The sequence below is a fragment of the Haemorhous mexicanus genome, chromosome 2 (assembly GCF_027477595.1).
Source record: "Haemorhous mexicanus isolate bHaeMex1 chromosome 2, bHaeMex1.pri, whole genome shotgun sequence".
Lineage (NCBI taxonomy): Eukaryota > Metazoa > Chordata > Aves > Passeriformes > Fringillidae > Haemorhous > Haemorhous mexicanus.
The window spans coordinates 18,160,272-18,187,986 of NC_082342.1; the positions used below are offsets into that span (position 1 = coordinate 18,160,272).

A 27,715-nucleotide genomic window follows, 5' to 3' on the forward strand; every position below is an offset into this window, starting at 1 on the left:
GGAGTCTGTGTACGAGCTGTTATTCCACACTGCTGTGCTCATCACTAGCAAGAAATTAGCCTTTGTCCTGTGTACCCCATCAGAGGACATGAGTGCACTTCATGAGGCAGAGTACAGCAACAACTAACAGCCATGGAAATGGCACGGGGTTCAGGATAGGTAGAGTTTTACAGCATTATGCTCGTGACACCACACAGGAATACAGCAAGTTACACAGCTACAAATAGTGCAAAGCATACCCACACTATCTGTGCATGAAGCCACAGTCAGTTTATTTTGTCTCAGGCTTTTACAAATTGTTATGGAATGTGGATAGAAAGGCAACCAGCAGCCAGTCTGATGGCAGGTTCACAGCCTGCAGCAATGCCCTGGCCAGGCAGTATCCTAAAAACAGAGCACAGATACAATCAAGGCTCTATAATCTTGGAGTAATCTTGGAGACTGTTTACCCAGCAACACCAACACATCAAAGGAAAGGATGCCAATGCATCAAGATCAGTCTGTGTAACTCCAAGAAAGGTTTGTTTATTGCTAATAGTTTTCCTGCTTAAGCTAAACCTCAAAACACAAAAGCCTTGAAGGGCCTGGAAACCACTTCAAATCACAGGTAAAATATGTCTCTATGAGAACTGACTGAGCAGATTGCCACAAAGAATTTCAGAGCTGTGCCACAGACCACTGCAAGGGTGGGGGTGATGTGGTGTGTGAGGAGTAGTGGTGTGAGGGCAAACACTAAAATAAGGGCATTAACCTAGGGCACAGATCACTCTGGAATGATACATGCAGGAACATAAGGCCCTTTTCATGTAACTGTGTTCTGCCCCAAGTGTGGCAAGTAAGATTTCCCCCACTAAAGCTTTCCCCCACTCTTGTACAGTAGAACTCAAAATCCCCCCCTCCACTCTGAAACACGTTTGCACCAAATGTCAGATCTTTTCTCATCTGATTCCCTTGCCTCCTGCTTCCATTACACAACATTCCTGCTCCCCGAGATAATCTAATCACAGCTCTAGCACCTCCTTGCTCAGCCAGGTTGAACATTCTCAACCCTTCCCTCACCATCCAGCCGTCCTGTCTCAGGAGGATCTCATCCAGATAGGCAATCTACACTTCTTTGAGACCTAATGAAGTCCACCCATTTCTGTTAGAATTTGGGAAAACTATAATGTGTATCCCCCCCAGGCAGCAGCATGCAAACCCACAAACCTTCTATCTCTGGTTCACCTAAAAAGCTACAAAATTGTCATCAACACAGCCAACATACGGGCAAGGTTACCTGACAAGTGAGGAAGAAAAGACTTTTGGAGGCCATTGGTGAAATCATTCAGATATAGTGCTTTTACCTTCTCTGTGTGAGAATTTTCAAGCTCTATGATTTGATTTCAAAGGTCAATCTTTTATCCCACCCACTCATGGTAATAAATTACCTTTATCTGCAAGTTCCCAATTTCACTGACACATCTTAAAAAATTTATCGCTTTCACCTGCTCCTCAATTAGTACTAAAAGTAAGCTAATGTTTTTGTGAATTTTCAAGATACAAACCAAATTCATTGGACAAACTTCTTAACACCCATATAAAATAGACACAACTCATCTCAAATAGAAGGACTGCTACTAGCAGATGACATCTGCTAGTTTCTTTCTACATCTCATTAGCAAAATTGGGATCTGCTGCAATAAGAAGTGGATTTCATCTTCATCTCTGACAAGTAAATCATGAAACACAAGAGTGATCTTCCAGGTCAAGAAGGAACAAGAAAAAAAACAACCAACCCAGTGATAATAAAGAAAACAGGTTTCTCATGGAATTCTCAATCCATTTTGGATGACCACACTCACAGGCCATTGAGATGCAGAGGATCTGTATAATCACTGAGACAGACAAGGCCAGCAAAACACTTTATGAGGGACCTCAGAAAAAAATACTGATGTGGTTGCAAGTTGAGATAGGAAACTGCAGTGTCTGTCATTACGGAGAGGAAGGATGTGCTGGTGATTGATGTCACTGAAGAGATCTGGGGTGCGAGAAGATGATAAAAACAGTTTTAGGGACTGTCCGAGGGAGCAGATGAGGATCCACAGTGATATATCCATTGTAGGACAAAGATCAAGCTGAACATGGCTCAAGCTGGGATGTAGGAGAGCAGGATAATTTGAATTTTGCATGAGCCTAGGTAATAAAGGTACTACTGACAACAGCTATAGTGAAAATAGAATAAAAGCTTTTAAATTAAGGCTCAAGAATTTCATATGGACCACAATAAATTTGTAACAAAAATGTAAACAACAGGAAACACTTGAGCCACATGTTCCAGCAAATTAATAGCTTCAAAAACCTACCAGCCACTTACCTTCAGGTATTTCTGGAAGGCTAATGATGTAAATTTACTAATGTTTGTAAAGAATTTGAAATTCAATGACACTCCATTAGCAAATTAAGAAAGAGTTATCCAAGGGCACTTTCTAATGAGAACTAGGTAGCAGATATTACTTTCAGTGCCCTGATCACTACACAGATGCACAGAAGCCAAGCTCTCTATTTTGGAGTAAATGTATGCACCTCCCCAGCTATACAGGGACAAGAAACTTGCCTTGTAGAACATGGGTGACTGTAGTAGCTTGACTACTGTGCAGATTCAGCTACCCAAAAGAGTAGGTATTTTGTAACATGATTACCACATGATCTGAACTCCCCACACTGGCATCACCTGGCGTTCTCTCTCCTCCACCAGACCAGCACACACATCTCAGTGTATATACATCCTTCCAAAGCCAAGATGATGCGCCTGAAAACAGAGGTGTCTCCTCTGGAATCCTTATAAAGCTTTTGGTTATTTTGCTAGCATGCAAATACTGTTTGAGCAGAATGCTTTTTCACACTTCCCTCTGCTGCTAAAACCCTGGCATCCTGCTCCTAAACATTGTGACTTCTAAATAAGACACACTGTCCTAAGAGAAGGACACTACCCTGGAGAAGAACACAGTAACTGAGAACTGGAAAAATCATAAACAAACACTCCTTTCTGTGCACTAGATCTCCAGGCAATTCACACTAGCCAAATTTACAAGGCAACAGCAGAAAGGGGCTTGGATTGTTATTACAAAATTATCTCCTTTGCCTATTTACCTGCTCATCTCCCATCCTGCTGGCTACTGTGGCACTTGCTGCAATAAAAGAGGCTGTTTTCCAAGCAGTACTGCTGTAATTGGACTGACTGATTCCTGCACAGATCCAGACAGATGCAAGCAGCTTCACAGTGAGAAGATCACTATTCAATGGGTTTATGTTTTTACTTCTGGCAGGTCTACAAAGCAAGAATCCTGTCACAGTTCACATTATTCCGAATCTTCTAAGTTCCTAACAATGTCGAGGATGTTTATGTAATTAAGTTTCACAAATTTAAGAATTATTTTTTGATTTAAGATTAAGATTTGGGAATTAGCATTCATTCTGAATAAGAATTTCCACTGCTAGACATGAGATTATCTAAGGCCAAATTGCATGTTCATATGTCAAAGTAACACACAGTGTTTTAAAATCTAAACTTATCAATTTCCTGATGGAAACTGATAAATGGAGGCAGTATCTCACACTGAATAATGGCTGGGTCTATCAAACAAAAATTCCTGAAACATTCCTAGAGCACCCAGCTGCTAAAATTTGATTGTAACACAATAAAGTAACACCTAACTTTCACATAAGGAGAGCAAAAATGACAGAAATAGGCACCTGTAGTACTAAAGGCAAGTATCCCAAACAGGTAAATTCTCTAATTAGCAATGTGACTAATGACATATACAGTGCACCAGGATTTAACACACTAAAGGAAGTACCATGAAAATCTCAGCATTGAAGGTCTAATCCAACTGCAGGGAACAGTGCTGAGGTTTAAACATCAACACTTTGTATTGTCATTCACAGTAGAGGGGTTTGAAAAGTTAGAAACCTTTTCCCAGAAAACTGGAATACAGTAACAGAAAAAAAAAAAAAAGTTTTACACAGCTAAAATATTTTTGACGTTAAGAGTACCATGCTTGAGAACATAAATGCACAGGATATTAAAAAAGTATCAGTGTCAATTATTGTAATTTTCTTCAGGAAAAAATCCTGCAAATTAATATACAGTCGGACTATGTGTTCACCACTTTGGATTCTAAATATTTAATGGTTAGCATCTTTCTTCTATACAACTATTACATGCACATTTCAAAATTACTGCCAATTTATTAACTTTTACTACTGAAATTTAGAAATGAGGTAATGTATGGGGATGAAAAGCACATGTCTCAAAGCAACGATTCACCTTATTTCAAGGCCTCACTTTTGTAGCTTACAAAACAATGTTTTTTAAGGCCCCTACACAGGACAGGCTATGCTGCTAAAGCATCATATGAAAAGTGGTAATATTCAAAAACAGAGACAGAGTCTTGAAAAATCATGGACCAACCCAACATTCTCTTAACATTAATTTTATAAAATACCTTACATGAACAGATAAAGAACTTGAGCATACATAATAACCAAAATTTAAAAAGAATGTTGAATAAAATATAAATTAATTGAACACATCACTAAATTTGCCACATTAGACAAGTTTATAAAAGGCATTTTCAGATAAAATAGTTATTTGAAAGAAAATCCTTCAAAATGGAAACTGCTGAAGTCCTTTTTCAAGAAGTCACTCCTAAAAGCGCTAAATTCCAGGTCATCAGGTAGCACCTGAATGTGCTTTGAATACGGTGTTCATTTGCTTCAAAATTTGTCAATATTTAAGACACAAATTTCAGGTCAGAGTTGTCAGTGCAAAGTAAAGCTTCAAGCTGAAAATGAGAGAAATACAACAAAAGAAATGATCCTGGTACAAAATCTCCTAAATTCACATTGTAAAAAAGCTGTGCCAGATGCACTCTTGAGATACTAGTCATTAACAAATTTTACCAGTGGCCATTTTAGGGTTCCAGACAAGCCATTAACATGGCTAATTATATCAGTTTACTTGACAACAATTTAAAGTTTTCCTACACATAGCCTTTGGAAAAGATCTGTGCTGCTGATATCCACTTGCTCTGCTTAACTTCTGATTCAGCCAATTTGCTTAAAATGCAGTAAAATGCAGTAACTTAGCCAAAAGGAGAGAAAAGGTGAGGCCAACAGACAACACAAGGATGGTCTAAAGACTTCGAATGTTTCTGAGTTTAACCAACTTTGTTCACGCAAGCACTCTCATTCAAGTCAGTCTTCCTTAAAGTTATGTAAGTGCATAACATACTGCCAGGTTCAAACCCTTAAGTCTTTAAAAGGTTAAAAATATATTTAGAGAACTATGTCTTTAGAGAACTAGACTGCAGCCAGAATAATTTATTTTAAGCCTATTAATTCCTGCAGAGTAAACATCAACCTTTAGCAAAGCAATTTTCCTGTTTGACTTTAACCAGAAGAGGTTTGAAACAGTCTGCACGCTCCACTATTTAGAAGTGTTATTAGCACACTCATTTAAAGATTAATGGAAATATTTTCAAGTTAGCACTCAAAATATTACTAATCAAGTTTGGTTTTTTAACACATAAGAAAAAAAGTGTCACTGGTGGGCACATCCAGAAAGAAGGAAAATTTTAAAAACCCTAATCTATCAGGCAGCAGTTCCAGCCTCTAATTGAAATATAAGGATGTAATTTATACTAAGCTGCTGCATAAAAAGGAGAAAATGAGTTCCTCATTACAATTCAAAATTTCAAAACTCAATCTGCAGATTGTTTGTTCGTCCTTGTAAAGCGCTCTTTTTTTCATCATTGCTATGCTGGCAGTTATGCTAGAACCTCATTTCAGTAATTCCAGTACAACCAGAGTGTATAATTTAATAGCCTGAATCATTTTCAATTTACAGCTAGCTAAAATGCTAGAGTGATGTTGCAAAGAAACCGAGTGAACAAGAGGGTTCCATACTATACAAAACTTTCTCCCAAAACAGAGGAAAGAGATTAACTTGAGCCAAAAGCACAGAATATAATTTACACCAAAACTTTCCCAAAGTTGTACTTGAGGCATGAACAACTACAGGAAGATGCACAAACTCAGAAACATTTGCTTAAATCCAAATGCTGCAGCAGCTCTTCCCTATACCCTGTATTCTCCTGATCACCTTTTATCACTGAGGCAGATTAACAATATCCATATTATGCCTTGTGATGCTACAAAATAATTTAATTAGTTTTAAGAACAAATTTTTTAATGAAACAATGGGACTTTGAGATAGCAGAGTAATTTCCAACGGGTGTTCTCAGTTACTTCAAATATTGCAATTCAACCATGTGCTGTCTTTAAAAACGTCTTTACAACAAACACACTGGATGATGAGATCTGATCCTGTAAGTGATACAAATTCTAGCACTTGCTCAAAGTGAAAGAGAACACTAACAGCTGAAAGGGGATAATGAATATATACTTCACACCCAGCCTGGCACACTGAAAATTTTCATATACTCATCACATATCAAAATGAGAGAAATATTCTAAATACCACATTATTTTTTATTTGTTCAATAGTATTAGAAGAAAAATTTCAAAGTTTCCTAAAAAAAAAAAAAACAAGAAAGCAACAATCTTAAGAATTTTTCTGGAAATATTTGGACTCAACTTTGAACGTACTCAGAATAGAATTGTCTTCTCTCTCTTTTTTTAAAATCAGGAAGATTTTTAAATTGTCTTGCATCAATTTGGGCTGAAAAATAAAATGTCAAAGTTTGGAGTATTACTAACTAAGTAAAGCAAAAATGTATTTCCAACTAAGCAGCTGGAAAGCGACTGAATGAATCTTGGTGTTAAACACATCCTTGAGGATTATGAAGTATACAGGGGAGGGAGTAGGTTATTAAAAAACTTTGCAAAAAATATTGCTACAGTAGCATTAGGAATTAACAGTGCATCAAAGATTTAAAGTTTCCAAGTTAATACAAACTGATCCAAGCCGCAATGAACCACAGGATAATCACTCAAAAAAAATATTAACCACATTCTACTTTACTGAATCTAGAACTGGAATTTACCTGAATACCTTTAATATAATTGAAAAAGATTCCTTTTAGTCTTGCCATGAAGAACTGGTGCCATTAGTGAGTAATCAATACACAGTATTATCATGTGCATTTGGCTTTTTTTAAAAATCTGCAATCAAATACTCAATTTTGAAAGAGATTTTACACGTGAGAACTCAGTATCACTGCTGCATGAAGTGTTTTATTTGTTGGTTGGGATTTTTTTGTGGAAACTGTATATAAAAGACCTTGAGACTACAGGTCATGGAATTCTTGTTAAACAGAAAGCTGCCCAACATTACTGTCAAAATACCTTTAAAAAGGCAATTCACAGAATAATGTGTTTTACATTCAGATATTTCCTCTCTCAGAAGCAAAGGAATCTCAGAAGAAAAAAAAAATCAGTAGTGAAGGCCACATACTTTTTGCATTTGATGAACTGAAATGCAAAAAAAAAAAAAAAATTAAAGCATCTTGTTAAAGAAAAAAAAAGACCAAAAGAAAAACAGAACTCCTGGAAAGTGATGATTTAGTTGATGGAGTGGTCAGCATGGAAACTGTTGGGAATGCTACAGCAGAACTGACCACAAGTACAAAGGAATATTAACAGGACATAGTACAGGCACAAACTAGAAAACTGTAACTTGCAAACTTGTAAACAAGAAAAAGCATTTCACAGATTAAAAGTTCTAGGGAAGTAAACTTTTTTAAAATTATTTTGTAAGTTCAACCCTGATTTAAAAAAGTATGGCTAGCAAAAATACATAAGCCTCAGCATATTTATAAGTCTTGATGAGAGCAGCCAGGAGCCTTTGATAAACGGCTGGAAACAAACACCCTTCTGCTAAGGATGAAGAAAAATATTCCATTCTGTTCTTCCTTTTATTCCTCAATCCACATGTGTATCTGCAGAATCCACACTCTCCAAGAAAATCTTGATGCTGCTATAGATTGAGACGTGGGGAGACGGGTGGAGGAAAACAGACAAACTCTCTTAAAATACTGCGGGCCACATCAACATTATTCTGGGCAATTTCAAGTGCCCTCTTGACTTCTTCAAAGGAATAGCCCTCTCCCATAAGTTTTGCAATTTTTGCATCCACATTTTCCGTGGAACTGTCAGAGCTGTATGCTTTCCTGTGATGTATTTCCGGTGCAGTTCTCCGAGGAAGTGGTTTAGGGGGCCTGGCTGGTGCTTGTGAACCATCTGTTTCAAAAAAAAGAGATAAAAATAATTATAAATTGGCCTAAGACCGTGTTATGGTTGGGGCTGGTCAAACCCCATGAAGCTGTTTTAAGAGTAAAATTCTAAAGGAAAATGAAGAAATATTTTAGTTAACCAATATAGCTCATTTTAAAATTTTGACAGAAGCTGACGTCCTCAAGAACACCCAAAATAGAAATAATGTAGCAATACACTATTTTAATAATAATAATATAGGAACATAGATTATTGAAAGCTGGAAGAAAAATAAAATATGATGGAACAGGAAAAACAGTGAAAACAGCCAAACTCTTAAAGGCTTTCCACTCTCCACCCACAATTTGAGAATATCTGAGTTTAAAATCAGAGTTAAAAAAAACCAAAACAAAACAACAAAACAAACTAACAAGAAACCCACAAACAAAAAGCCCAAGAAAAAAAACCCTACAAAAACAAACAAATGAGCAAAACTCAAACACAAATTTGATTACAATTTTATTGAAGACCATAAGTCGTGTAGAAGAAGAATCCAGACAAATATGCCTGAAGGAGAAAAATCCTTATTGGTCCATCTCCTAGATTCTGTTCATTCAATTGCTACTCATGTGATGCACAACAGCTAAACACTGGTACATAAACACGTGGTTTCTCCAAAAGACCTCCAGCCCTATTATTGCCATGATGAGAACAGAACACACTCCTTCCTCTCCAGTCCCCCTTTGGAAATATCTCCTGGTTTCTTATCTTCTATGGAAAGGCTACCTTCACAGTTAATGCTGGTGACTAAGAATCATGATATGCTGGTGAAATAAAGCTAGTATTCAAACTTGCTAATCTTCTCAGAGTCCATGCTCAAGTAAACTTGGTGCTTTACTGAAACGCCTTTATCCTCACTGATTCCACAAAAAGAAGCTTAAATACAAGCAGGCACAGCGCAGAAAACACTTTCAAGAGCAAAGCATCTAAAAAATTAAAAAGTCTTTAATCCTTCAAAAGTGGTTTTAACAAGTTCTATCAACAGTGACTTTGACAGATAAATTAGAGGAATTTCTGGCTGTGATACTTCCTGTTTACTTACACTGAGAGCAGTGGCATTTTCCAGTGTTAAGTACTTCAGAGACTGTTCTTTAGGCATGGAAGAAATGCTATATATGAAGTATTCTTGTTGTAACCTCATCATAACACTGGACAGAGAGAACTATAATTCAACCAAATGCATTAAACACTTCAGATAAATGATATTCCTATGGTGGTGATATTCCTATGACAAATGGATGAAAGAAATTTGATTAAACATTTAACTGTAAGGGGCTAAGACCTACAGGTACTAAGGGCTACCTCAAATTTGTTTTGATTTTTTTCTCTCTGAAGATAAAAAGAATTATGTAAATGACAAACATTCTGAAGCAGATCCAAACCTGCTATGAAGGTGTGGAAGATCCATGAAACACTTGTCTGAGAAATTAACTATAGCTCAGGAAATGTGGTTAATCACTAAAAACTGAATCAGAAACAAGTTCAAATTTCTCACTTCACTTATTTTAGTAAACTCAAGACTGCAAAAGAATAATATTCTTTATTTTAAGAATAATGGCACATCATTTAAAACCAATCTTTTTTTTTTTTTTTCCACAAACCTTCAAGCTGTTTTAATATGTACATTCCATTATGGACTTCATTTCTATACAGTATGAAACAAAATTAAATTTACAAACTTTGCATTTTCCCCTGGGCTTGAAGTACAGAAGAAATTCCTTACGCATAAATCAGATCCTTCCCTATGCTTGTGTTACATGACGATATTTTTGCTCGACTCAGCCTAATACAGGCTTAAAACTGAAGTTATTTAGTGTTTAAAACCTTCACTTCACTGAGGCTTTCTATCAAACTTTATTAAGCAATCACATCATTTAGAAAGGTCATTTTTAATTCCGTCAGCAGATTTGAAGCACAGGCTTTTTATTCTCACTACAGCGACATCGCTCTACAGCACAGATACTCTGAGATCTTCAGTGCTCTCAATTCCCATTATTATTTTTTTAAATGCTGACATCTCTTTCAATATCTTCACTTCCATTAAAAATTTCAGCTAAAGCTGGGTATCATATTGGATCCTGAGCTTAAAGATACTAAGCCTAAGCTGCATGTCCATCTGGACACTGAGATAGAGGTATTAAGCACAACTTTCCTTCCCTACCTCCCATCCTCTGATGTTTCAGCCACCACAGATGTCTAACTAAAAATTCAAATAGATTTTCTAACTGTGCAATTCAATTAACAGTTTCTACCACGAGCAGCTTCTTCCACCACTCTCATTTCTGTAATTCAGCACTAGGTTGAACCCTTCGGTGAGGGGTTAGTATAAAAGCAGACACAGGCGCATTTAATAACTGTTTAAAAAGCATGGGAAAAGTGGTGAGAGCTCTATGGCACAGTGGGAGAGGCTGTTTGTAACGATGCCAAGTGTCTGCTCCTCTCTGCTGTGAAATGCCCTTCTTTTCTTCCCTCAATGCTTCTCCTGGATTCCTTGGTCTTTCACCAACAGCCTGAGGAGCATCAGAGAAGTTGGTGACAAAGGCTTGCTGTGAAGGCCCTCTATGGAACAGTGGCAAGCAGCTACACCTCACCTAAGCGGGGTACAGGAACAAAGCACATCCAGGGGACCACGTGCCCTAAGGAACTCAGAGAACAGGGAGAAGGTGAGGAAGGATCCACTGCACACGCTGCTCCATCAAGCTGTTAGGCATGATCTTTGTACTTCGCAATACTGTGCATTACATTATCTCCTCTAGCATTAACTGAAATGCATCCTGAAATAATATTCTTGTAAAAGGAATCCAAATTTTCAAGTATTTTCGTAAGGCCAGCTGAGGGAATGAATAGGTAGCAGGCAAATATATTAACCAGTCATTTGAATCTGTATCTTACAGAATAGCTAAGTTCAGCAAAATAGAGCAGACATCAATTAGAGGCTTTTCTTCTTCCTTTAATTTTAATTAATTTTCTTCTTCCTTTCCCTCTTATTATTGGCTTTGCTTAGGTAAAATACTCTAATTATTAGCAATATCATAGAATAATAGAATGGACTGGGTTGGAAAGAACCTTAAAGATAATTTAATCCCACATCCCCTGCCATGGACAGAGATCCCTTCCACTAGACCAGACTGCTAAGAGCTATATCCAATCTGGCCTTGAACACTTCCAGGGATGAGGCATCGACAGCTTCTCTGGACAACTTAAGCCAGGGCCTCACTATCCTGAGAGTGAAGGACTTCTTCCTGATACATCATCTATTCTCCTTCAGTTCTCTCTTGTCCTCTCACTGCCTGATCTTGTAAAAAGTCTCTCTCTCCTGCTTTGCTCTACACTCTCCTCATGTAGTGGAATGTCACAGCTAGGTCACCCCAAAACCCTTCCTTCTCCAGACTGAACAATTCAAATTGTCCAAGACCTTCCTCACAGGAGAGGTGCTACATCCCTCTTATCACCTTGGTGGTCTTCTCCAGACTCACTCGAGCAGGTCCATGTCTTATGCTGGATGCATTTCTCCAGGTGGGGTCTTACGACAGCAGAACAGACAGGTGCCGAATTCCCTCCTTTGCCCTGCTGGCCACACTGCTTTGGATGCAGCCCAGCAAAGCAGGATCCAACCCTTTTGGCTTTCTGGGCTCTGAGCACACTTGCCAGCTCATGTCCAGTCTCTCATCGACAGCACCCTCAAGTCCTATCCCCTTTTCTTGCTCTTTTGCAATTTTAAACAGTTGTATATAAGAAGTTCGCGAAACCGTGCCTTTGGGGGAGTGGCTTGCATGCCTGAGTACTACTTCTGAAGTGTTCAATACTGGGTATCTGAATTAGAATAAATTACTCTGTAGACTTTAAGGATTCAGTTAAACATCACAACAGCAATCTTAAAAACAGTGAAAGTGAAGCAGAGAAGTCAAAGCACTGCCCATGTTACTCTAGGAACCCAGCAGCTAAACTATAATTAGATTTTAGAGCGAACTCCACTTCTTTTTCAGCTAGTTCAGAGAACTACCTTACAAAAGCACTGAAATGAATAATTTCTTAAGTGAGCTGAACAGTTCAGAATGAATGCAAAACCAAAGTTCCAAATACAGTAACACTCTCTACATTGTCTTTTTAAATCATAGATGAAGGTGAACCTGTTCATCCTGCAGCTCATCAGTTCTGTCCTTTGGAATTACTGACACTGAAAAAACAACTTTCCAATTAAGAGAATGACATGATCTATCACACAGTTTTCATCTAATTGAAATTAAATGGAATATCTTGCTGCATATCATGCTGATTTAGAATGATATTTATAGCAAAAGCTGACACGTGAAGTGTTTTAGTAGATAGCTGTGGGAAACAGATCAAAAAGTATTAAGTGGCAACAGAAAGCTCCAATTTCTTAACTAGTAAGTACCTTGCAGTAATTTAGGAAAATTAAAAATGGTTCTATCACAGAAGTGCAAGAATTGCAGGAAAACTCCATAGCTTTGAAAGTAGTTACATCATTGTCATAATTTGCATTATAAGAGAACTCAAAACACCCTGAATAAACTGACGGAGCATTTAAAGACAAATAAATCCCTCACAATGCCACTTATAAGGCATTATAAAATCTTTTCTTCCAACAATTGGAAACAAAAAGAGAAACAGCTATATTTGTAAAGATACTCTCCCAAAAGAAACAGTATTTATCAAAGGCATCACACTAATTCACAATTATGCTATTCATTAAAAAAATAAGTAAGCCTGAAGAGAGCTACAGAAATGTCTCACCATTTAAGTTGGAAAAACATAGTCTTTTTTTCCCCTATACCTCAGCAGCATGAAAATCTGTATTTCTGAGAAGGAGAATGCAATTACTACTAAAAAATATATCTTTTTTTTCCATTTGGGAATGCTTTCTTTGAACAATGGTGATTATTACAACTGAATGATTAGAGAAAAGTCCTTTTCTTTATGCATAAAATGTCTCTACACAAAATTTTATCTATCTGGAGAGTGATTAATGGTACAAAACATCCTTTGGCTTTTTCTTTGTGTGGTTTCTTCATACAGGAAAAGAATGTGGTTGGGCCAATCCTCCCCATTCCCCATGTACATCTAAAGAAAAGAAAATTTGTCTAAAAACTGGTGAAGGTACTTTGAAATACAGGTAATACTGTTATTATTTTTATCCACTTAGTAGATTTCCTTTAAATTTACTATATTTGTTGCCTGAAAACTGTAACCAAAATTTCTTTGGCAGAAGAATCATTTTTACTGTACCTGTTCCATTGAAAAGGAAGACTGAATTTTAAGTGGTTTTGATTCTTGCTGTTTTATTAAAAAACATCTTAAAAGCTTCTTAGAAATTCAGAAAAACATATTAGCAAAAGAGACAATAATACTTTAGAGAGTTAAGCTAGTATTTTTTTGTTAAGGAGAAATGAAACAAAGATGGAAATCAGATACTTGTGCTCCTTTCAGTACTTCTGATCTCTTCTGAGCTTGAAAGGTGTCAGGAAAAGCTCTGCTTTTCTCAAAAAAAAAGGAATGCTGTAACTGACATAAGCATTCAGTTTGGCAGCTAGTAAAACAGATACTATAGTATATACACCTACACACAACAAGTAGACACTCCTACCTCTATTGCAGAACTTAAGTCTGTTACCCTTTGATGATTTCATACTTTTGTAGCAACATCACCATTGCAATTTGTGTTGCAAATGAATGACAAATTGGACTTTTATGGATGAAAGTTATATTCTTCACAGAATTGTAATTTTCTACAAGAACAGTTTTCTGCCTTACCTGAAGATGGAGGAAGTTGATCGTAGTCTTGTGATGTCCTATTTGTTTTGATATTTTCTCCAGGTGCTCTCCGAGCAGGTGGCAAAGGAACATGACTGGTTATTGAGTCAAAATGGGGATCTGTGATAAAAGAATTTAAGAAGTGTCTTAGAATAATCAGAATTACTACTTGAGGGAGGGCTGAAGCATAGAAGGTAGGATTAGAATAGCCTCCCATCATGCAAAGGAACCATGAATCCAGAGGTGTCCTCTGACAGCACGTGCACATAAAACTCCAAATTCAGCATTCACAGTACACACATAAATATGATTTGAAGTGCCAAACACAGGAGCACAGCTTAAAGGTGATTTGTCCTCCACTGACTGTGGTCTCTTTTCCTCATATCCATGAGGCACTTTCAACCACCCAACCCTGACGCTGCTGGGATTGTCTGGCCAGGCATTGAAGAGGTTGCAGTGCCTGAAGCAGCACAATTAGAAACATCCCAGCTATTCAGTTTGCTTAGAGCTTCATTACACTTCTATGCTTTGCAGTTCACAAAGACTGCAGGGCTGATTTCCTATTCATACAATCTCAGCTGTGGGTAAATATTACAGGGGCAGAATTTGAAAAATTAGAGAAATAAACCATTCTGATATATCGTCCCCTTCTCTTCTTTTTTCTTTGGCTACCAAAGATGCTGCCGAGCAAGTGCAGATCCATCCTGGACCTGGCTTCTGCTCTGGACTCAGTACTTGCAGAGTGTTTGTTTTGTATGTGAGAACAACTTCTCGCTGGTGTTGATGATGAGATTATTATTCTAATCTGACAGGCTCTGATGGATAGCCGAGAAATCACCCTCAAGACTTGGATGGAAACCAATCATCAAAAACTCATCATAAATCTTCAACAACAGATTATGTGACAAGATGCAAAGTGAATAATATGGCTTTAGAAATACCATATGAATAAAAAAAGACCAATTCACACAACCATGCATGCCTAACTAGATGCAATACATTGCTAAGATTAATGAGAACTGCTGCTGTACGATTGTATTCCTTATGCAAATATGAAGAACAATACGTGGCTATAGATACATATTCCAGATAGTTATTTTAAAGCTATTAAATGGTTTTTAACACTATCAGTGACATTCTTAGATTATTTGGAATTTACACTTAAACATGTAAAACTCTGCATGCTTCTGGGCACTGGGCACAGGCAGATGGAGCTTGTGTGCTTCTGCATGTAAGGGCTATTTTTCCTTTCCATTCCCATCAGAACTGAACAATGCAGTGTTATGAACTTATGAACATCAACCTTTAAATTCTGTAGCGTGCTAAGTCTTTTCACCTGGATGCATTTAACAATTTAGATGAGAAAATAACACACTGAGTTGAATTTGCATTATAAAATACACAAAGCTTTGGCAAATTACTCAATGTCAGGCCTTGACTGGCAGCAAAACATACATAATAAAAACATTCCACAAAAGGTCACTGCACTTCAACCTAAAGTAGCTCCTTTTCCTCCCACGGCGAGTTCCACTCACACAGGTCAGCCAAACACCAGAGAACCTGTCAGGCCATCATGCAGCTGCACATGACTGCTTGTCATTCACTCTCTGGCCTTCCTGTGAAACTATCACCAAAACATTTCATTTTATCCCTCTCCATAGAGCTTCTAAGTAAAACAGAGAGGGGGAAGACAATACCTAACCCCATCACAAGGCAGATCACCCCTGAAAATATTCACAGAAAAGGTAAACTTAAGACACCAGCATCCTTTGAAAGCTTCCACAGACAAAAAAAAAATTAAAAAATCACTTCACAGACATGTGCTATAACCCACAAAAATCCTGCTGTAATCTGTATCATAATCAGCAAATGTACTCAACTTCATTAACCTAAAAATAAAACTCTTTTCAACTCAAAGACAAAAATCATAAATTATAAACACAGTTTTCATACCTTTTATAAGCAAAATACCAGACTGAATGTATAACAGTGATTTACAGGGAAAGATAGGTGAAAACCTGACTCAGGAAAAAGGTTATGAACCCTAGAACTTAACAACTGTATTGATAATATAGTTTTGTAGCAAAATTTTACAACAGTTCTAACAAAGCTGAATATTCTTTTCCCTTATTTTATAACTTCTTTCAAAGTTTCAACATGAAAATATCCCCCATTAATTATGTTTTAATATTGAAAAGAATGGAGCTGCCAAAAAGATACAGACTAATATTACAGACTACAACAGATTGACCTAATTTGTGATAGTGAAAAGTGAAGTCTTTCTATTTTCTGAGTAGCTTCACCTCCATCATTTAAAATTTTGATTTTTTTTAATGTTTTGTATAATGAGTTCTGAGGCCGGGTGACAACTTTATCACTGAACCTCTGAAAATAAAGGAAAATAAAACCTCTGAAATAAAGGAAAATAAAACGAAACATGCTGTTTCCTCTGTATTCCTACCAGAATGAAGGAACTGTTCATGTCCTGACGAGGGTCGGCTCCCTGAGCCAGCAGGCTTTGTGTGCTCAATCATGCTGTGCCGAGCAGGTGGTGGTGGTGGTGGAGGTGGGAGTGAGGGGGGTGAGTTATCAAATGCATCTTCACCTGCAGTTTAGAAATAAATTATTAGATGAGCAAAGCTTCATTAAGAACTGCAGAATAAAGAAAAAAGCTAAAACTTATATTTTTCTCTGGCTGCTGAGGCCTTTACTCCTACGATTCATCTGAGCAGTTCAGTGACCCCAGTAATGAAACTGTAAACCTGACTGTTAATACCCACAGTCCACTTCTAAAACATGCTCTGAATGACCTTTTGCAGTGCTCAGTTTCTTTGCAGGGATGGAAGGAGAGATTGCTTTTAGTGACTCAATTGCCAAGAGTGTACTACAATGAAAGCTTCACAGAGCATCACACCAAAATAACAGGTGTATTTCAGTGGCTAAGCAAGTGTATTTTTATACAAACACCAAAGCTGACTGCACTCAGTCTACTACATTTATACTGTGTATTATCTCTATCTGCTTTTCAGAAGCTCTGACTCCAGATTTAAAAGGAATTTTCTAGAGCTTGGCAAAAGAATGCACCTCTTATACAAAGGTGCTGCAAGCAGGAGTTATCAAGCACTGTGATTTTTATGTGTTATTTTGCCTTCATTTCTCCTGCATCTCAGGAACATTTCAGGGACCAGAGAGAGCATAGTGCAGGAACAAGGCAAATGTTCAAAAGGTTTTATGGAACCAGAAATTTGGATGCTGACACATACAGACACAACCATGCAGTTGAGTTTGTCAATGATAGTGTGGGTGGTCCCCAAGCATAGCACCAATATATATGCAGAGATCACTGATTTTTGAGTAGGAGAACAGGAATCAGGGTTGGAAAAAGGAGCTTTTGGTGCCTGTAAACAGCAGTGAGTTCTGAACTGTCCCTTGATGGAGGAAAAATCCCAGAACTTAACTTGTTAATTTAATTTAGTGGTTTCAGTTTTTCACTCTAATACCATATTTTTGGCATTCTTCTTTGTATTTAATAAAATAAATGGAATTATTTAAGCTACAGTGGGAAAAATGCTACACTACTGCATTAAATTGCAATGCTCATACTTCTTAGTAAGAGACAAAGTTTATTTCAGGGAAAATGGTTTTTACTTTTCTGTATAGCTGGAATACAGATTTAGTATACCTTTTTGTCTGTCTGAAGTGAGGCCTTACAAACAGACTCCAAATGACACAAAATATTGACTGACAGCTGTAATATTTAGCTCATTGTCTGTTTGGTACTCCTAACCTACTCACAATGTCTGGTTTTCAGTAAACATGGCATTTAGTTCATCTGGGCAGTGTTAACCATTTCATGTAATCAGCAAAAAGTCTGCAACCTAAAGGGGGCACCAGAAGATCATAATCGGAGGGTGTCCTGTTGAGCAAAGAGCTGTGTTTGGGGTTGTCTCTGGCAGGAGGCCGTGCAGGAGGCAAAGGTACCGGAACAGTAGGTGCATCATAGGCATCTCCTGAATGACACAACCACAAGAAGTGAATGTTTTCCTGCTGCACCCCTAGGGCAAGCAGCACAGAGCAAATCTCGTCAGCAAACTACAAAAAAAACAAAAACTGTACCCGACTCTGGATGTTTCGATTTCTTTATCTCGGAAGTAGCACTGTGGCTTCCATTCGCACATTGGCCATTCTCACACACCCTGAAGACAGACACGAAGCAGGAAGCAATCAACCATTTAGCCAAGCATTAATTAATTCCCTGAATGAGCAGCACCTGGCAATTCACCATATGGAAAGGAATCGGGGACAATAAGCTGCATCAATTTTAAAATTTACATTTTTAGATGTTGATAGCAGATACTGGCTAACCCTCATTAAAACTGCTTTGAAGGATTATATTGCTTTCTTGGTGATGAACTGACATGGATTAAAATAACACAGGCTGCAGTACAAGTTAGAGAAAAAACTAACATTAAACATAGTCCTTACTTCAGAGCTCAGGTCATTACCTTATTCACACAGTTACATCACAGGCTCAATATTAGTTCACCTTCACAGATGCTGAATTTTCTCTAGCAAAATTATGAGAAAAGGGAAATGTGGATTTTATAATGTAATTATCCACACCAAAGCACACCAGAACAAAACATAAGAAACACGAAAGAAAATCAAACAGAACACCACAATACACATTAGTAATAAATTTTGATTCAACTTTGCCAAACATTAAAAAAATCGTAATGAAAACCCCCAAACTGAACTAGCCAAAGCAGTTTTGCAGGAACGCATTCATTTCTGCATCAAAAAACTGAGCCTCACTGATACTTCTACCACAGTATACTGATTTTTTTCTTTTAAATGGATGCATATTCTGCCCTCAAAACTTAACAACAGTATCAAATTAATATGAAAATCATCCAACCAAACAGTAAAGACTGCCTACAATCTTGCTAAAAATATTTGAGATTATTTTTTTAAGAAGACTTTATTCAAATATGGCAGGGAAAAACATTGAACAAATCTTATCATAATCTTAAATACTGTTTAAAAATACAAAAGAACCAGGAAATTGCTCCTGTCACTGTAACTGTGGGCCCTGCATACTCAGAAAGTACCAGAGATTTTATTTGGAAAAAGGCCACCATGCTAAGTAACTCCAGCTTAAGGATACAAATCTCATTCCACCATGCACTATTATTATTAAACATTGGGAAATCTGCTAGAGTGATACAGTAAAAATTTCAGGTTTGGGGTTTTTACCAACAGTATTAATAAACCTATCAGCTTTGGCCAAATGGAAAGGAAGAATGAATAAGGGTCTGGAGTCTTTTAAAAGATTCCTTATAAACAGGAAAGAGGAAGTGAATTGCATTTGTGGTCCCAAGAGTTACAACTAAGAGTAATGAAATAAATATAAGAATAATTGCAAGATTTAAAAACAAACAAAAGCCCCTAACAATAAGAGATCTTTTGCTATAAATTAAATCCCCCAGAGAAGTGGTAGAGGAAGAGTTGCTTCTTTCTTTGACATTAGATTGCAGTGGATGCAACACTTTCAAATGCAGTGGATGCAACACTTCCTTTGACTCCTCACAATATACACTAAGTAATTAAGAATATTTTCTACTCTAGTTTTAATGAATTATGCATTTTCAATAGTGTGACTAGCCACAGGCAGCAAGGTAACTTAACATGGCACCACTTCAGAAGTAATCAGTCCATGATGAGCGCAGCCAAGTGATCAGTTTACAAATAATGCTGAAATGTCTATTTACATTAACAGTAAACACCAGAAAAAAGGACATCAAATAAGTACTAACAAGCAAGCATTCTGTCCTTTCTCCTTTTGGAAAAGAAACTTTACTAAGAAAAGACAGCAAATGTAATAATGTAACATTCTTCTAAATGTAATAATGTAACATTCTTCTAACAATAGCCTAATTAGTAATGCTGAAATTCTTTCCTTTTATTTCTTATTCCTGAACTGACATTCAGCAGTAACAAACCAGACAATTCAATGATCTGCCAGAGAGTAAGACTGTGAATCATTTTTTGTATTACTCTTGAGATATTTTTAGCACTGTCGTATCTACAGGTAAAAAAGAGAAAAGGTAACACCAATTTGGAGTAGGACAGAACAATTACATAATTCTAATCTACAAAACATTCTGAAAAAAATTTTAAGCTCTTTAGCTTACTGAAAACTCCAAGTACTATCCCAGAAGTTAGGGACTAACACTTTGGAAAGAGATAAGAGAAAGTGACACTAGGGGAAAAAATTGAAATGTACTAAAAATTTAAAACATTAAAAAAAAAAAAAGTTGATAACAAGTTTTGATGAACAATAATGAGAAGTTAAGTTTCATTGAAACAAAACATCCCTCCCATGTTACTTAATGAAATGCATTAAAAGAACACAATGTCAACCAGGAAACAGATTCCTTCTTGAAAACTTTATCTCAGCTTTCAAATCTAAGCAGTGACATTAGCTAAAAGAAGACATTTTAAGCATACAGAACACCAGACTATTTTTTTTTATGCCTAGGAGAATGGTTTGAGTTAATTTTTTTATCAGAATGTATAATAAGAGGAGTTGGTGGTTTTAATCATGGAGCACCTTGAATAGCAAACCGAGGCATTTTATCTGTAGTGAGTCCTGAATTCATGTAAAAAACCTCACCATATGAACAGTAAAACTGGAAAACACTTGGAAATTAGTTTTTTATCTATAGTGTCAATTAATAATTCCAAGGGTCTGGTAAAAGACTGTACCAGCCAACTGAAGGCACTCAATTATTTTTTTCTGTAAAATAAAAATTGTAAGATTCTATTTCTCCAGCTACTTATTTTCTCAAGAACCTTTCAGTTTGAATCTATTTGCATCATTCCCACACAAAAGCACAACATGATCCCATTAAAATGGCATAGGAAGAAAGGATTAGGAATTGGAATTTTTTTCTTCTTGCTTTCCATTTTTTTTGCTCAGCCAACATAGTTTTATTGATCATTGTTTTTTTTTTTGTTATAAGACTCATACAGTAGATAAAACTTTAAGTCCTGAAGTTCATTAAGCTTTGGCAACTGCACAATATTCATGTCTATGCAGTGAAGCCTGGATCAGGATTTCTAAGAAAGAATTTTTAACCTGCATGCAAAAAATAATCATATTATAAGCTTTTTTCCAGCTGCTTTAAATTATGACTTCAAAGGTCTAAAAATCATTATTGGCTAATTTTGGGGTGAGGGACATGTTGACCTTTATTGATAGCGGGTCCTCAACATCACATTCTGACAGATAGAGGGAAAAAATGGCAGAATTTTTAAATCACAGGAAGGTCTAAAATTTTTAGAACAATACTTGATTTTAATATCATACGGGTGACCTACAAGACCAGGAAAACATTTGCCCTTTTCCCCCCTAATGACTCCAGACTTATTGTTTTAATTCCAGCCATTCATATCTTTTTAGGGAGCAAAGTTGAGCAGGAATGTCACAGCCTTCAGTTGCCACGTCCCCTGCTCCAAGTCTCCTTGTCATAATCCATTCGTAATTCTGAAGAGTGAAACTCTGGAGATATTGTTCCAGAATATATTCAAAGGAGACATATTCCACCTCTATTTAAAAAAGGTTCTCTTTCTGAGAAGCACAAAGAAAATATACTGCCAAATGGGCTCAAAAAGCTAAAAAGATACATTATACTTTGGGAAAACAAAGAATCAAAGTATGTACATACAGCTGTCAGTTCACATACTTTTCAGTACTGCATTGCTTTTAAATTGAATTATATAAAATGGGAAAGGCTAAGAATTTCAAAGCTGACTGGAAATTTCAGTCACACAATTCTCCTTAAAGTTATAGTGGAAAGAGTTTTAGGGCTTGTATCTCCTGGTCAGTTTTGAAAACCTCAATGTAAGACAAAAAAAAAGACCCCAACCCCAAAAACGGTATCCAAAGGCAAAAAATACCCAGTTCTGACACAAGAGACATTGAATGATGTGAACTTCATAGGTTTATATCTGTGGTGGTGGCCAAATGAAACAGAAGCATGCGTAATCCCAGCTTTGAATGCAGGCAAGCTTAACCATCATTACAGATATTGAAAACAGTAAATTTGGAAAAACAGAGATTTTTGTAAAAAAAAAAATTTCAAGGCTGCTAAATCACCTTACCGAGCAAGAGGTTTTATATTATGACCATGAGGTGGTTGTGAGCTCAGTATTACAGGATGTGAAGAAGGAATTTTGTATTCATCATCATCATCTGGGTATTCCCTTGATTTATCAGACAGAGAATTTGCTGAAGGACCAGGGCACCTAGATTAGAAAAATAATGGTTTTTCTTCAGCTGTTAAGTACTTGACCTCAGATAATACTGCAAATACTTTTCTTTAGCCCAAACATCCTTAATACGTCTGCTACATATAAGGAAACAGAAGCACCATGACAAACATACTTGCAAGGTTACTGACTTCTTGTCACTGAGAATGCATAGAGCGAAGGGCAGCTGCCCTTCTAAGAGTTAAACAGCTACTTTGAGCAAGCACAACATAGCAGAGAATTGCAAAGAATTAGAGTACCAAATGGGCATTTCCAAGACTCAGCCTGTTTGCACTTATGGAAAGCACTGAACAGAAGTTAACTCAGGACAAAAGGTTTTTAGCAGGGCTTAGTGATGCAGAGGACATTCAGGCTTTCACTGGCCTGTCAAGCTGCGAGTAAGGTGTGGAGTCCTCTCACACACGTGCCCCTAAGCCCTGCTCCTTCTGTCACTAGCTGATCTCAAGGGAGACAGGAATTCCAAGCCACAGTTGGCCTTAATGGAAGTATGACTTCAGCTTCAAAATTTTGTTAGCAAATGGGACAGACAGCAAGAGGAGAAACACGTTTTGGTGCTGCATTTCCCTCAAGTACCTCAAGGCAACTAAACTTTCCTAATATATGCAAAGACTACAAAAGGCGCTTGGAATTGGATGCATCATTACATACTCAAAAATGGATGCTTCCTCATGCAAAATATCACTGTGGTTTATGGTACTTTGGAGACAGAGTCTGCTACTGATGTAGCAAAATGGGAGCTACTCACTGGAATGAAACAAACACTACTTAACTTGAAAATTTTGAAGTTTTGGGGAAGAATCACGCTGTATCTTTGACATAAGAGTTTTAGATATCTTTTCAGGAATTAATAGAGCAACTTGATCAAAACTGCTAAAAAAGTCTGACATAATTACAGAAGTCCAATTAAAAATAACTATTTTCACATGTTTAGTCAAAAACATAGGGGCTGAGTGAAAAGTAAAAATCAGATGTTCAGTTAGCAAGAATCCAATATTTCATTACTGAAGTACAGTTTATAACTATTTTAGTAAAACAAAAAAAAAAAAACAAACCAGCACTGTTTCCAGGAAAAATAAAAAACCCAACAAAAACCTCCAGTGCTTTTCTATTAATGTAGCTTTTTAAGAAAAAAAAAGACATATTTGTAACATTATATTCAGTAAAAGCTGATTAAACAATTTAAGTAGGGACATTATAGAATTGTGAAATTTCAAATAAGAGCAATTTTGTCTCCTTGTTATTTAGAATAAGACATTTCATACATTATCAATGTATCCTTCAGTCAAATGTTTGGAATTACAGACTGATTATAACAAGTAGAAAGAACAGAATGCCTTGGAGCTATATAAAACCAGCTCTCAATCCACCACACTGCACAGATTGGAGAGCATGAAAAAAATGAGCAACTTGCTCAGATTATTTGGAGTAGCACAGTTGTGAAAAGCAGAGTATTTTGAATCAAGTACAGTTCAACATTTATAAGTGCTGAGCGCAGTCACCTCAACAGGAGAAAAAATAAGACTGTAAAAATATTCTCTCTGACATTTCCAAATAAATCATGCTAGATATTATTTGAGTTACATTTTTTGAAAGCAATTGTTGTGGTTGGTGGAAATTGCTGTTTTTAAAGATTTTTTTCCCCTTCCTCTCCAGTTTTTCCACCTACATATTGTCACACAATATTATAGATTACCAGCATATTTCCTAGTGGTGACAAAAACTTAATAATTTTAAATAAATTGAAAACAGACATACTAGTGTTTAAAGAAAGAACATACAATGATCAATTTTTAACAGTCATTCCATGTGGTATTTTAGTAATTAGATAATTTGAACTTCTTACTCCAAATGTTATGTATTGATAATTTCATGCTTTAAAAATCAAAATCAAAATCTAAAATTGCCCGTGCATTTTTAAAAGGTGTAAGTACAAAGCCAGAACAGAACCAAAAGTTAGCTTTTTCCTCAAAAATCAATGGAGTTTGGTTTTCACAAATGAAGATTTTTCCTTCTTCCTGGAATTAATCAGTTTTCTATTCAGAAATCTTTGGCTAATAAAAGAATTTCTTGACCAAGCAGAAGTCACACATTCTAGCTTTGGACTGGCCTGACACAGATCTTGTGCCTGTACATATTGTTACAATATTGTGTGGACATTCCAATGCTCTGGGTATACACTGTACTTTGGTTCTAGGCTACATCTGCAAGCATCTGAGTGAAAAAATGGGATTCTCATGAAGGAGAACGTTTTCCCATGCTATGAAATATGGAAATAAGAATATTCCCCTCTTCAGACTTTCATTAAGTTATGAAACAGACTAGAAGGGAACTGATTACATGAAGCATCCAGCTGGTGCTCCTCTGAGACCCTACCTCCAATAGGTTACATCCCAACATTTAATTACAGGTATGTCTGGATAACATGCTAAAATTTTCTTCTGAACTGAAAATAGGCATGGAGAACTTCACCTCAGCAATTACTCCACCTGAAAATAGGCTTCTAAATAAAAAAGTCAATGCTCCACTGCACCTTTATTGCAGTGCTCAGTGAGAAAACACCCAGCATGTTAATAAAATGCTGAAATATATTTGTCTTGTATATTAAAGCTAACTGAACACAAAAATGGAATGAGAAAGTTCTCAGGACTAATATGAACTGACTGTCCAATTATATTATTTAACAGCAAGAATCACAAGCAGAACACTGGAAAGAAGTTGTAGAATAGCATTATCGTGATACGCTCCAATTTCCTGAGCGTATGTGTTTTTGTAGGAAAACACAAAATAAGGACAGACCACATTACAGGACTTCCAAGCTTTCAACTTTAAATATATCTTCTTCTGTACAAAATCCTGCATCATTCAGAGTCTGAGATACTTGCTATGACAGCAACATTTTTATTTAAAAAATAAACAGTCATTTTACTGGAAGACTGTACAGTACTCTGTACAGTCTGCACTTGAAATGACAAATCATCCCATGTTTTGGAACTCAGAAAGGTTGATCATATTTAAAATTATATAAAATGGTTTGGTTTTGGTTGCTTGTCTTTTAGCCACAACAAGTAATAGATAATAGCGTGAATCCTGGATAAAGCTCCATGTACTGAAAGCCCAGAAAGCCTGACTAGATTATGGGCAGAACAGTGACAGAACACATTTTTTAGCCCTAGCACTTTCCCTAGAATCTGTCATCTCCTGTGAAAAATAGCTTGGACCACACTTCTCCTGTAGTAATAGAAGCCAAACTAGACAGTATCTGCTCTCACTGCCAAATTCCTGTGAGCAAGATCTGCCACAATTTACCCTCTCTCCCTATACAAACATGCTGTGTCCAATTAACATTGGGACTGTTCCCACTTAATCAATACCATTTACATTTCCTTTGTCAAGGCACATTAAAATTCATGGCAAGCATATCAAGTTATATTAGCCAATTTCTTTCTTTTTCCCATTTTTTCTTTTAGCAGCAGAGAGTCAGTGCCATTACCTAACATTAACTAGCACTTTTCTTTATAGATAAAGTTAACTTACTTTATACTAGGGATGACAGAGCCAGCTGGAAGAGGGGGTGAAAGCCGTGGAGGGACATCATATTCTTCATTTATCAGATGACCATTTGAAAAAACCTAAAAGTCACACAAATATTACAATGAGTATCCCCTTCTATCACCATGGAAGTTCATCAATGAGGCACTATACAATAGACCTTGATAAGCCTGTGGGTAAAGGTTTTCCCACCACAGAGCTGTCTCTGAAGTGACTCCTGTTTTACCCCATTTTGGAGCTGTAGAACATGTTAGTTTAAAACCTCACCAAAAGAAGAAATTTCACACAACAAGGTACTAGACAGACACTCACAGCTGAACTGCTTGGGGGAAAAGTAAGATTTCAAGATTGCAAAGTGAGAGAGATGAAGTGTAAAGGCAAAGCAATGGGTACATCATGCTGAACACATTAATTATTAAAACGGTGATACAGCACCTGCCAGAATCCATCCTCTACCCACAGGATTGTCTTTCCAATTCTTGGCTTCTACCAATAGCAAAAAGTTTGTATTACAATTGATATATAAATCAGGGAAGAAAATTCATTCCATGTTTCCCTCGTGAATGTAAATACAGCCTGAGATGGTAATTCAGAGTTGCTTCTTCTAATCAAATGTTCAGATCTACACCTGAAGATGACAGTTCCAGCAGTACTTGGTTAAAGATCTACATATGTAACTCCTCCAGACTACACTACCACACTGACTTGGTATTCTAATTTGGGAAGTATTCATTCCATCAGCTTCAGTATTGTGCTACACCACAACAAGAATGCTACATGAAGGTACAGTTGAAGATACAAATCTAGTATCCTTTTAAAATCAATAGAAAACCCACAGCATTTAAACAACAGCCTAGTTCTAAGTAAAATTTTGGTGCTTTGCCTCAATGCTGAGAAAAGCATTATATGGTAATAATTTAATTATACATAATATCATAGATGACTTAAGTACCTTTCATCATATATGTCAATACCCCTTATAGATAGTAATTCAATTTCAGAAATTTCTTTCAAAATAACCAAAACCTCCATCTATATTTATATGGGAAGATACTTCCCAAATACATACACACACACACACACACACACACACACACACACACACAATAAACCAAAACAAAACTGGAGATATAAAGTTTAAATAGCTTGTGGTCTTGGGAAATGCAAATAGATGAAAAAAACGATTTCTAACTACCATGGCTTAACCACAAATCCATCAGTCTAAGTAAGAGCTATGTAGTCTTGCACAAGCTGTGTAGTCTTCAAAAAAACAGAGGAGCTTTGAGTTAATAACCTCTATGAATAAATTACTGAGCTGCTTTGATAAAACTGATTAAAGCAGAACTAGGAATTTTTTCTTAGGACATCACCATTTGATCTCTTTTCAAAGCTAAGTCTGACCAGCTGTAAATGGCTTTGCAAGTGCCTGAAGCTGCTAAATGCCAGAATTCACCTCACCTACAACAGAGCTAAGTGGATCATCTACTATTCCATCAGAAAACACACACAGTTTTGGCATATGACAGTTCCAAAGTGGACTTGAGATGCTGTATTAGTACAGCATACAGGGACACATTGTTATCGTGGATAATTTGCTAGAAGAATACAGCAAATCTACAATATTCTCTCAAAGATATTTTTCGAAAGTTTTATGTGAAAATTGTAACTGTTGCTTTATAAATTACAGCACTTAACAAATAATTTCTTTATGAGCAGCTTATTATTAAGTGAGAAGAAGAGCAGATTTGTCTTTACAAACAAGCTGTGGGTCTGCGGGTAGATAAAA

The 27,715-nt window shown here is 36.6% G+C and overlaps 1 protein-coding gene across 3 annotated transcripts in view; it reads right to left on the bottom strand.

The window, feature by feature from the left end:
- Positions 1 to 4,207: 4,207 nt before the first annotated feature.
- Positions 4,208 to 27,715, bottom strand: part of CBLB (Cbl proto-oncogene B) — a 127,220-nt gene continuing 103,712 nt past the window's right edge. Inside the window, exons 13-19 of one of the 3 annotated variants that reach the window (XM_059837085.1) lie at positions 25,915 to 26,009; positions 22,213 to 22,356; positions 18,163 to 18,242; positions 17,925 to 18,056; positions 16,508 to 16,651; positions 14,047 to 14,166; positions 4,208 to 8,241 (exon numbers count right to left, since the gene is read on the bottom strand). In XM_059837085.1, the coding sequence (XP_059693068.1) occupies positions 7,979 to 8,241; positions 14,047 to 14,166; positions 16,508 to 16,651; positions 17,925 to 18,056; positions 18,163 to 18,242; positions 22,213 to 22,356; positions 25,915 to 26,009 (978 nt within the window). In that variant the 3' untranslated portion in view covers positions 4,208 to 7,978. Of the gene's footprint in view, positions 8,242 to 14,046; positions 14,167 to 16,507; positions 16,652 to 17,841; positions 18,057 to 18,162; positions 18,243 to 22,212; positions 22,357 to 25,914; positions 26,010 to 27,715 lie in introns of those variants that run through there. The other 2 variants (XM_059837094.1, XM_059837103.1) reach the window with 2 other exon arrangements.